This window comes from Lissotriton vulgaris, chromosome 9 (assembly GCF_964263255.1).
Source record: "Lissotriton vulgaris chromosome 9, aLisVul1.2, whole genome shotgun sequence".
NCBI classification, from domain to species: Eukaryota; Metazoa; Chordata; class Amphibia; order Caudata; family Salamandridae; genus Lissotriton; species Lissotriton vulgaris.
The window spans coordinates 979,823,551-979,835,812 of record NC_141697.1 but is presented as its reverse complement, the minus strand read 5'-3'; the positions used below and the strand labels follow the sequence as shown (position 1 = coordinate 979,835,812).

The window sequence follows — 12,262 nt, the reverse complement described above, 5'->3', positions numbered from 1 at the left end:
GGCTACTTGCAAAGCCACCAGGGCATTGTAGTGCGACAAAGATTTTTCCCAAGTGGGGTGGCTTGGATTCCCCTTCTGATATATATATATATATATTTCTAATACCCCACTACCCATACACACTCTAAACCCCCCAAAATTCCCTTGCCACCCAAGACCCCAACCCAAAAATGACCAGTCACCAAAAACACATACCCTCCCTGAACCCTAAAGAGCTCACCCTAACCCCTTTTTTAAAAAAACAGTTCCCTAATATATATATATATATGATATACATAAACGCTGAATGGTTATTTAATACATTCAATCCAAACCTACCCTAAACCCTTATAAAAACATTTCCCAAATAAATATATTTATACTTACCTAATCTATTTAAACTGCCTATGCCTTTACCTTTCATGCCTTTAGAACAAAATTCATTGTAAAGGCATGTGTGGTAAAAGCATGAGTTCTAAAATCATGCGTGGTAAATTTTGTGTGTGGTAATGGCACTCGCGTTTTAGCAGCTGCATTGTAATAGCTGTTGCCTGTGAAATAGAGGCTCTAAGCCTCACAAGACAGTCATTTTCATTAGCCAAGAAGACACACATGGCTTCAATTACAGCAAGGCAATGACTACACTGGCACACAATAGTTTGTACCGGGAGCTCTCATTCCACCCATTTTACATAGCATTTAAAACTGGTTTGTTTAATTGTTAACCATTTCCTTCAAGGTAATGTCTTTTCGATTACCAATAGCCCTTCATCCTGAAGCAAAATCCTGTTTGTAACGTCGGACACAAAACAACCACCCCAGATTCCTGTCTCTTATTCCACTGCATGTTGCTTCTTATGTTTCAAACTCGATCCCTGAGCGTGCAAAAGTAGCAAATTAAGGAGTTGACAAATTTCTGCCTGTTTGGTGTTGATGCGGAAACGATTGTCCCCCAGCTTGTGTCCTCAAAAGATACTACAGGCTTAAATCTGCTAACTCTGAACACCTTTCTGGAAGCAATTTAAGAGGCTTAACCAGACGTAATCTCGGAATAACTAGAGCGAATACGCTGCTCTCCGTATGTTTTCACTCAGGAGAGACTGAGATCTACCCATTCAGTGTTTAACACTATTGTTCGAACGGATACGGCCGACATAAACTCTCCTGCCGTACCTTTTTACAACAGAACTCAGGGGTCAACCACTTTAAACATTATAGTCCTGAAGATGGTCTCATCGCCGAAAGCCTGGAGACCTTCTACTTTTACACTTTTCTCAACATTTCTGTTTGTGATATTGAAAAAGTGTATACAATTGTAACAGTGAAGGCTGTAGTAATATATTTTTTCCTTCTTGTTCTATTGTATGTGTTATTTACAAGTACCCTTTATGAACTCTTAAGATAACATCTATTTTTTATATACACCTGTGTTTTTGCTATGTATTCCTTTATATATTTTTTTGTGTGATTTGTTCAGAAGTATAAAAATATCTTGCTATTAGAAATTAGGTTGTCAAAAAAAATTAATTAGCAAGCAAAGAATAAATCTTGCATCTAACTGTGAATCGGAATATTACAAACGGAGTACTACAATAAATCCCTTGAAGGCACACTTACCTTTTCATTATTTAGCGTTGAGGCATTTATTGACCCTAGAGAATTGACCCCTAATATGAATGAATACAATGTTTTTGTTTTTGCAGCCAAAGCCTTTCCACTCTGTCTGTCATAGAAGAGTTCCTGGCAAAGAGGCCTAAGCCGGCATCCCCTGGTACAGAGGGCGATGAGGAGCAGACATGGGTGCGGAATCTTAGCTATTACAGTAAGTACACTCTTACTTTCATCAAGAAACTCTATCAACATTTTCTCATGTTCACCGTTTTCTATTGCTCTCTAGATCATGTGTTGTGTTGTTGTTTTTTTGCGTGTTATGTGGTGCGACTTTTTGGGTCTTAGACAAGTTTTACGACACTGATACTTGCAAAAATGCCTAACCAAAGCAACATGTAAACAAGTCACAGTTACCAGAATGAACTGCATCGGAGGGTATGCACTGAGATGCCAAGTTTTGCAGAATGCTTTGTTGTAGAACACATATATATTACATAAATATTAATTACTTAGTGGCAGTCCTTGCTAGGTCCCCAGACTAGTTAGGTCTGCTTTTTCATAGAAATAACGTTTTTTGGGTTTGCTAATAACTTTCGCCCGTTTGACGAATTGTCACAAACCAAAAATATCCACCACATCAGCTGCTTCCTGGAAAGTTTCTGAGTGATCTGTCAAGCGAAGTCCGAGATGAGGGGGGGTCAAAAATCACTACGTTCCCACGCATTTTCCATAGACTTTTAGCAACAACTGCTTAACAAAGTTACACCAAATTTGGCAGGAAGCATGATCTTGATCCTCAGATTGTGGTTTTTGTGACTTGGTGTAATAATGTTCTGTAGATTTTGAGAAATTTAGGGTAAAAAATAATTGTACATTTTGGCAGTTGGATCCACAAGAGTCCCCGTGAGACTGCCAATTCAAATATGGACACTGTGATTGGTCGGGAGGACAGTTTTTCCCTTGAGCCTTCATGCTCTTGCGGCAACCAGAACTTCTGGCGAGCGCTATGATTGGCTGAATGTTAGAAATTAAATGGCCGCCTTTACTATGAAATGTTGCAGGTGGTGTGGGAATGAAGCAAAGAAACCATACAAGGAAGCAACAGAAAGACATGCTGTCCCCCTAGAATATGCAGAGGAGGTCTCTAAGGCATAACTACTGAGGCGAAAATAAATGTGTATATATATATATTTTTTTTTTTTAATTACTATCTAGTGGGACTCTTGCGGGATCGTGAACAGTAAAATGGAATAGATGAGTTCTCAATACACTCCTCTAGTAGAAATGCATATTGTGGACCTTGTTATTGAGAGTAAGTGTGTAAGTAAGTACTGTGATGAGTTGAAGATTTATTTTTTTTTTTCATGTATTGCGAGCCCGCATGATTGAGAAAAATAGGAAAATGTAGGTGATATTTAAATTCACAAGAGTTGTGAGTTAAGGCTCTTCCATCATTACAAAGAGTAATCTCAGCAGTGAGGCCAATCCTTCCCCCAAACCCTATTATGTACACCTGTTATCTGAGAGAGAGGCCTGAAAGGAGAGGCCAGTCCCTCCCCACACTCTACTACGCACACCGTCACGTGAGAGATATGGCTGAAAGGAGACACAAGTCCCTCCCCACACCCTATTGCATACAACTGTTAGCTTAGGAAGAGGTCTGAAAGGATAGGCCAGTCCCTCCCCATACCCTACCAGGCACACCTGTCATCTGAGAGGTCTAAAAGGAGAAACCAGTCCCATCCCACACCCTTCTATGCCCATCCGAGAGAGCGAGAGAGAGGTCTGCAAGGAATGGCCAGTTCCTCTCCACACCCCCAGAGCATACCCATCATCTGAGAGAGAGGTCTGAAAAGAGACCAGTCACTCTGCACACCCTACTGCGAACACCCATCATCTGAGGGAGGGGTCTGAAAGGAGTAGCCAGTCCCTCCTTACACCCTACCATGCATACTTGTCATCTGAGAGAGGGATATGAAATTAGGCCAGTCCCTTACCCACCCTACTGCGCACACCCTGTCAGTGACAATAACATTTTGGAAAAAAAAAGAATTCTCCAGTTTTAGTTAGTAACGCAGTAACGCTAACTGTAACTTCACCGCCCCACCTACCCATGGCCTGCTTATGACATCACATAAGACATCACTCATGCCATGTTCTATATCACATCACTCATGGCATCTCAAATGACATAGTGTGAGAAAGTGCCCTCTTTCTCAATGGTTGCCCCAACTTTTTTGCTGAACTACTGATGTGCTTTGACTGCATGTGCCATGGGTTCCTGCCTACCAGGGCCTATGTTCTTCCCCTAAAACTGCATTGAAGACCACACCCAATTGACACTCTCTGGCCACAGGTCAGTCCCTGGTAAATGGTACCATAGGTAGCCAGGGCACTGCCTAGAGAGATGCTGTACCTTTACACTCACACACTGCCTTTGCAGGCTGCATGGTTTGGTGCAGAGTAAAGTGAAGGGTCGACAAAGCATACATCCCATTTTTTCTAAGCCTACAACCCACTCCCCTGGAATAGATCAGTCACCCCTCTAGCTTGGTGCACCATACCAGTGGTGAGGGTACAGGTGCATGAGCCCTTGTACCCCTACGGTGTCTCAGTCAGTTCTTAGACATTGTAAGTGCAGTCCTGCCATTAAGAGTATATGGTGCTGGGAATTTGTCACTACGAACTCCACAATACCAAAATGGCTTCACTGAAAACTGAGATGTTTGGTGTCAAACTTCTCAGCGCATTAAACCCACACTGATGCCAGTATGGGATTAATGAAAAATGCACACAGAGGGCATCTTAGAGATGCCCTCTGAAAAATGACCTACCACTGTTGTGCAGGCTGAGTGGCTGCTTTCAGCTGCCGCCCCCAGACATGTTTCTGGACCCTTGGGTCGAGAGCCTGTTGCTCTCGGGGGCCTGAAACAATGCACATCCTGGTATGAGGTGCCAAGCCTCCTCCTTCAGGATGGGCAGGGTCCACGAAGGGGAAGCTTCAAAGGCTTTGCCGCCTTTGAGCGCTTCCCCAGGCCATTTGCTTGCTTCAGCAACTGGTCCCCACCGGTTCTGACCCCCACTTTGGGCGGGAGAACCAGCGGTAAAACCACGTGAGAAAGAGGTGTGCCCACCTCTGCCAACTCCACCCCTCTGTTGGGGGAGGCGAGGTGAAACACAATTCAGTCCCCGCCATCTTGCAGATGGGGTGACCCAGCCAACCAGGGGAGGCATATGCCTCGCTCACACTGGAAGGTGGCATATTAGGGGGTGTACCCACCCCCAGGGAAGGTACCCATTGGTCCCAACCTTTCTACCTACCTGTAACGCCCTGTAATCTAATATTTAGGGGCACCCCTGAAACTTGCATCTGCAGAAAAGAAGGAACAACAGCTGGGCATAAGCTACCAAGATGTGGACGCCCACTGACTTGGCCCCAGCCCTACCCCATTGTCCCCACCTCGAACCTGCAGAAGTGAATCTCTGGTATGTCCTGCAGCCAGCAGCCTCAAGAACCCGAGGACCTGCCCTGCCTTCGCAAGGAAAGACTGTCTCCTGTGAACACCGAATTTGTTCACCAACAGACTCCAGGTCCTGCAATGTCCGCGAGTCTGCACTCGTCGCACACAGCCCGAGTTGGAGTGGCCCAACACCACAAGGAGGTTTCCCGGCGATCCTGACCCGAGATCTGACAACCCCTGACCTGCCTCAAACCTCCAGCCGATACCTAAAATCCCCCCCCCCCTCCCCCCAACCGCGACCAGGAGCTGGTAAGAAGGTTCAACCTGACAAGGCACTCCTGCACCCGACGCCCTACGGCCTTGGGTGGCCCAACTGATTATGCCTAACTTAAACCCCAACATCCCAACTTACCTCTCCAAGTGGTGGTTGAACCCAGAAGACCTTCGTCCCATAGCCTGCAGGGTGTTTGCAAGCCAGAGACTCCCCATTGAAGGCTACAGGGCGCCTAATGCTAAAACATCACTCTGCACCTGGCCACCCCAGTGCCGCTGAGGGTGCACCTTTTGTGCTGGCTTGAACCCCCATTTACCCTGAGCTTCAGTCCAGGAGCTTTGCTCCCCCAACCTTGTGGCCTGCTCATGAGCAGCCACCAACCGGAGGCCCCCTATAGTATAACATTGGGCGTCAGCACACTGCACCCGGCTGTCCTAGTGCAGCTGAGGGTGTAACAAGAGTGCATTCTTGACTCTGCGGGACCCCTGAGGCTTCCCCAAGAATACCAACTCCCACAACCGAATACTTACCTTTGAAGCGATAACCCTATGTTCGAGGCATGTGAGCTGCAGATTGTACACTTAGCATTAGATCGCCACCTGGTGTTGGGCTCGGATGATTGCATGTTGTTGTCGTCTTGGAAGAAGCCTTTGTAGTCACGAGATAGGTGACTCCTCCCTTGGACGATAGTGCGCATGGGCATCGGCTCCATCCTTAGATTGTTTTTTTCCGCCACTGGGTTCGGATGCAACTTTTCCGCTCCAGTTCGAAAATTTACTTTTCAAAGACTTCGACACGCAAAACTTTACAAAAACAAACTTTAACTTCAATATACATAGACTCTACTTCATCACTTCAATTCCGGTTGTTGACGCGGGCCGTCGGGCCTGCCCACATGGTGAGGCCTACACCTCATGGAAAGGATACCATTGAAAAGATGCCCCGGTGTGGAGCAAAATTTCCACACAGCGACCATCACGAAGTGTGTAACCTGTGTTTATCACCGGAACACGACGAGTCGAGCTGCACAGCTTGTGCTTCCTTTCGATCCAAGAAGACCATTCGAGATCGGAGGGCCTGTCGACGCGACATGCAGAGAGAACCGGTGGATATCTACGACGAAGGTCCATGTGTCCCCGAGGAAGATTCTGATGATCTCCAGATCGTATCTGAGGCAGAGGACTCCGATGACTCCATACCATCAGTGAGTACGACTGCCCCTACCCCAGCCCCAACACCTAAACCAAAGTCTACGGTCAAAACTCCGCCTTCGGGCCCAGTCGAGACCGAGACATTGTTTCGAAAGCCCCGCCATCTATCCCGGCTCCGAAGAAAATATTAAAGCCTTCCGGTAGCTCCATACCGTGCAAACCACACGTGCCGATACGACCAGCTCCCTCCACACCGAATCCGAAAGAAGCCCCGGTTCCGAAAAAGATCCAGAAACCGTCGACTCCTAAAGACAATACGGCACCGAAACCAATGAAACCTGCTTCCACCCCAAAATCTTCGGTGCCGAAACCCACAAAACCTGTTTCCGAGGCCTCCAAGCCCTCGAACCAGGCCTCGTCTCAGAAACAATACCTTCGGTGTCAAAAAGTACACCAGAGGACTATACAACAACTCCTAAGGCTAAAGAGAAGCAGAAACCAGACCCGGAGCCGAAAAATCAGCCCAAAAGCAATTTCTGAAGAAGAGCTTTTTAGACCTGATCCTTTGCAAAAGAGGATACACATAGACCCAGAAACAGGACATGTTTCCACCACACCACACAGGAAGAGGAAGTCCGATACATCACCTACACCTCCAGTGCCTGTCAAGAAGAAGGACTCAGCCACATCTCCTATGCACCCTTCTTCTCCTGTATCTCCCTCTCCTGCTCTCCCTTTAAACATGTCACCTCAAAATTCTCCTCTTCATTCTCCACAACATACACCTCCTCAGGATGCTGATGATGATCAGTATAGCATGGGGGGAGGGAAAGACCCAGATGACCCGTTTCCGTACCAAACCGGTTCACTAGACTGGGAGTATCCAAGCCCACAGGATATACCAGACATTCCTGACCCACATATATATCCATCTAAACCTTCTCCTCCAGAAGACAAAATTGGGTTTGGACACTTGATTAATAGGGCTGCCGTCTATCACAATGTCACCATGCATTCAGATGAGGCAGAAGAGGACTTTTTACTAGACACTTTTGAACATTCCCAAAAATCTGTGCAAATACTGCCAATGATTAAAGGAGTTATTAAACATGCCCCAGAAGTGTTTAAAGATCCTGTACGGGCTAGAATCATAAACCCAAGGATAGAACAAAAGTACAGAGCAGCTCCTGGGGATCCTGCTTACATTAAGGGACAGCTACCCTTAGACTCCCTAGTAGTTTCAAACGCTAGGAAAAGAGCAAATTCACAAACATCAGGAGAAGCACCACCTCCTGATAAAGAATCCAATGTCATAGATGCTTCAGGTAAAAGAATAGCTACCCAAGCTAGTAATGCATGGCGCATTGCTAACACACTGGCCCTCCATGCAAGATATGACAGGGCTCACTATGATCAGCTAGAGAAGCTATTACAACATCTACCTGATCAATATATGGCACAAACAGAGGACCTCATACAAGAGGGTAAACCTATATCTAACGCCTCCATTAAATGCGCACTAGATGTAGCAGACTGCATCCAGGGCAATAATCACCAGTGTCCTTAGAAGTCATGCGTGGCTACGCATTTCAGGATTTAAGCAAGAGGTACAGACGACTATCTTAAATCAACCTTTCAACCAACACCAGTTGTTTGGTCCAGAAGTAGACACAGCTCTTGAAAAAAATGAAAAAAGACACTCACACAGCCAAGTCTATGGGAGCTTTGCAGTCCACCCAAGCAAGAGGCTCCTTCCGTCGCTACTTTTACAGAGGAGGCTCCAAACAAGCTGGAGCACACAATTCAGCTTCCTTTAAAACTAATACACAAGCATCCTCTAATAAAGGATACTTTAGAGGGGGCTACAGAGGTAATAACAATAAGGAAAGAGGTCGAGGTAACAACAACAATCAATCCTCTTCCACCACTAGACAGTGACTTCCTTCAGCTCCCCCAACAGCATACCACTCCTGTAGGGGGGAAGATTAACACAGTTCCTACCTGGCTGGAATTCCATCACAACAGACAAGTGGGTAAGACAGATTATCCAGTATGGTTACTGCCTAGAGCTTACAGTTACCCCTCCAAATATGCCACCCAGACAGCTTCCAATGTCCACAGAACATCTAACGCTGCTCCAACAAGAGGTTCTCTCATTGCTACAAAAAGATGCAATAGAGCTAGTTCTATTGCAACATCAAGGAACAGGGGTGTATTCACTGTACTTCCTAATACTCCAAAAATATGGGACACTAAGACCAATTCTAGATTTGAGTCCTCTCAATCTGTATATACACTCAGATCATTTTCACATAATCACTTTACAACATGTGCTCCCATTATTGCAACACGGCGATTTCCTCACTACACTAGACCTCAAAGACTCCTACTTTCACATTCCCATACATCCTTCTCACAGGAAGTATCTCAGGTTTGTGCTAAAGACAACACTATCAATTCAAAGTCCGTCCATTCGGGGTAACAACAGCACCAAGAGTGTTCACAAAGTGCTTAGCAGTAGTAGCAGCACATCTCAGAAGACAACATATCCATGTCTTCCCATACTTAGACGATTGGCTCATAAAGGCCAAGTCATTCAACCAGTGTGTTCAACACACATCTCACACAATTCAGACACTGCACAACTTGTGGTTTACAATAAACCACATCAAGTCACATCTACAGCCCTCTCATGTACATCAATACCAAGGGGCTACCATAAACACCAATACAGCTCTAGCTTATCCCAGTCCAGCCAGGATACAGAGCATTCAAGCTTTAGTCATAAGGCTTCAAAACCAACACTCTCTCCCAGCCAGAGTGTTCATGCAACTAATAGGCATGATGGCAACTTGCATTTTTATTGTACCATTTGCAAGACTGCAAATGCGTCCATTGCAGGAATGTCTAGCACATCAGTGGAATCAAGCACAAGGACAAATGACAGACCTGGTGTTGGTGGACATCCGCACACATCGCTCTCTGCAGTGGTGGAACACCAAAAACTTGTCCAGAGGGCAGCCGTTCCTCGAGCCTGTTCTACAAATAGTACTGACAACAGACGCATACCTGACCGGATGGGGAGCACATGTGGTCCACCACACAACTCTGGGAAGATGGATTGCTCAACAAAAGGTGCTTCACATCAATCACCTAGAGTTGCTGACATTTTTCCTGGCACTAAAGTCCTTCCAAGTACACATACAGAACAAAGCTGTCCTAATCCGAACGGACAACAGGACAGCCATGTACTACATACAGAAACATTCCCTGCAACTGTCCCAGCTCGCACAAAACATTTGGAGATCGGCCATTCCACAAAAGATATATCTGCTTGCAGAACACCTTTCAGGAATTCACAATCAGATAGCCGATCCGTTAAGTCGACACACACAACAGATTCACGAATGGGAACTACATCTGCAAGTTCTTCAACCATTCTTTCACAAGTGGGGTCATCCAGACCTAGACCTGTTTGCCACACACGAAAACGCAAAACTCCCAACCTTCGCCGCCAGGTTTCCACACCCGTTGTCCAAGGGCAATGCGATATGGATGAACTGGTCAGGCAGATTTGTGTACGCTTTTCCGCCAACCCCACTAATACCACTAGTGGTACGCAAGCTCAGCCAACAGTCTCTCAAACTGATCCTGGTAGCTCCCACATGGGCACGCCAACCGTGGTTCACCACACTGCTAGAACTCTCTCTAGTTCCACACCAAGAACTGTCTCTCACACCATCGATGCTAACGCAGAACCATGGAGACATCAGGCATCCAGGTCCAAGTCAACTGAATCTGGCGATCTGGCTCCTGAAGTCTTAGTTTGGTTAATTTACCCTGCCATCAGACTGTATGAATATCATTAAAGAAGACAGAAGACCTACTACTAGAGCTTGCTATGCTGCTAAATGGAAAAGATTTGCCATTTACTGCAATAATAATCAAACTTGATCCTTTGGATGCTTCAATCCAAAATATTATCTGTTACCTTCTCTTTTTACAAAGATGTAATCTAGCTTATTCATCTATACGTTTACATCTTGCAGCCATTGCCGCATATCTGCAAAACAGACAACATATGTCGTTGTTTAGCGTACCAGCAATAAAAGCTTTTATGGAAGGATTAAAAAGAATTATTCCTCCTAGGTTACCACCCTCTCCAGTGTGGGACCTAAACATTGTTCTTACAAGGCTCATGGGACCCCCTTTTGAACTTTTACATAAATGTGAACTACAATTTCTCACATGGAAAACAGCTTTCTTCGTTGCTATTACCTCTCTTGGAAGAGTTAGTGAAATTCAAGCTTTCGCTATACAAGACCCTTTCTTACAATTACACCGTAACAAAGTGGTTCTAAGAACTAATCCTAAATTCCTTCCTAAAGTAATTACTCCTTTTCATCTAAACCAATCAGTTGAGTTACCAGTGTTTTTTAAAAACCCAGACTCTGTAGCAGAAAGAGCTTTACACACACTAGATGTCAAAAGAGCTCTTCTCTATTACATAGATAGGACCAAGTCCTTTCGCAAAACAAAGCAACTATTTGTAGCCTTCTCTCCACCTTATAAAGGCAATCCCATTTCAAAATCCGGCATTGCAAGGTGGATTGTTAAATGTATACAAATATGCTATCACAAAGCAAAATGCACAGTAACAGTTCCTCCTAGAGCGCACTCCACACTCAAACTAGGAGACTCCATGGCTTTCTTAGGAATCATTCCCCTAGAAGACATGCAAGGCAGCAACATAGTCTACAACACACGCCTTCACTAAACACTATTGTGTTGATGTGCAAGCCAAGCAGCAAGCTGCCGTAGGCCAAGCTGTCCTTAAAACTCTTTCAAACTACTGCAACAGACACAGGTGACCACCGCTAGGGGAGACACTGCTACACAATCAATGCTAAGTGTACAATCTGCAGCTCATATGCCTCGAACGGAAAACGCTAGTTACCAGTATGCATCTGTTCTTGGCATGTAGAGCTGCAGAGTTGTACACGCCCTCCCGCCACCCGGGGACCTGTGTCTGTTCCAGTTTTATCTTAATTAGATATACACGCATGGACATACTTTCTTCTTTCTATTAACTCCATCATTTCTCATCATGGCGAAAAACAATCTAAGGATGGAGCTGATGCCCATGCGCTCTATCTTCCAAGGGATGAGTCACCTATCTCGTGACTACAAAGACTTCTTCCAAGACGACAACATGCAAACATCCGAGTCCAACACCAGGTGGCGATCTAATGCTAAGTGTACAACTCTGCAGCTCTACATGCCAAGAATAGATGCATACTGGTAAGTAGCATTTTCTTTATCTCCTTAGGATAACATTGACTGTTTTTCTGTGAAAAGTTTCTAAGTGTGGAGTTAGAAAATCTAAGAAACCCTTCAAAACTGTAACTAAATAACAAAAACGCTTTGACTTACCTGTTTACAGTAAATATCCCAGTGCAGTATCCGGGTATACTGCACTGTGTAAGAAACATAATCTATAAAGTAATCTACTTGACATTCTACTAAAAAGCCAATACAAAGTATACGTACAGTATATCAAAAGCATTTCATTACTAGTAGCTCTACTGTAACCAAATCAAAGTGCTTGTACAATTGCAATTCGAACTGTTTATAAACTGCATTACTACTGTAAAGTATTTATGGCTTAGCTGTGCCAGACTTGCTTGGTTCTAGAAAATAAAATAACTAAAGGATATTTTTATACAAAACCAATGAGTCTGAAGTTCAGTCTTTGAGTGTGTAATATATTTGCTGATTGAGTGTGT

At 44.8% G+C, this 12,262-nt stretch overlaps 1 protein-coding gene across 2 annotated transcripts in view; it reads left to right on the top strand.

Annotated features, from left to right (window-relative positions):
- The window catches only part of RAD54L2 (RAD54 like 2), a 1,034,525-nt gene that overhangs the window by 672,466 nt on the left and 349,797 nt on the right, over positions 1-12,262 (top strand). For both annotated transcript variants that reach the window (XM_086938836.1, XM_086938837.1), the window contains exon 14: positions 1,683-1,801. In XM_086938836.1, coding sequence (XP_086794962.1) covers positions 1,683-1,801 — 119 coding nt within the window. The remainder of the gene's footprint in view (positions 1-1,682; positions 1,802-12,262) is intronic.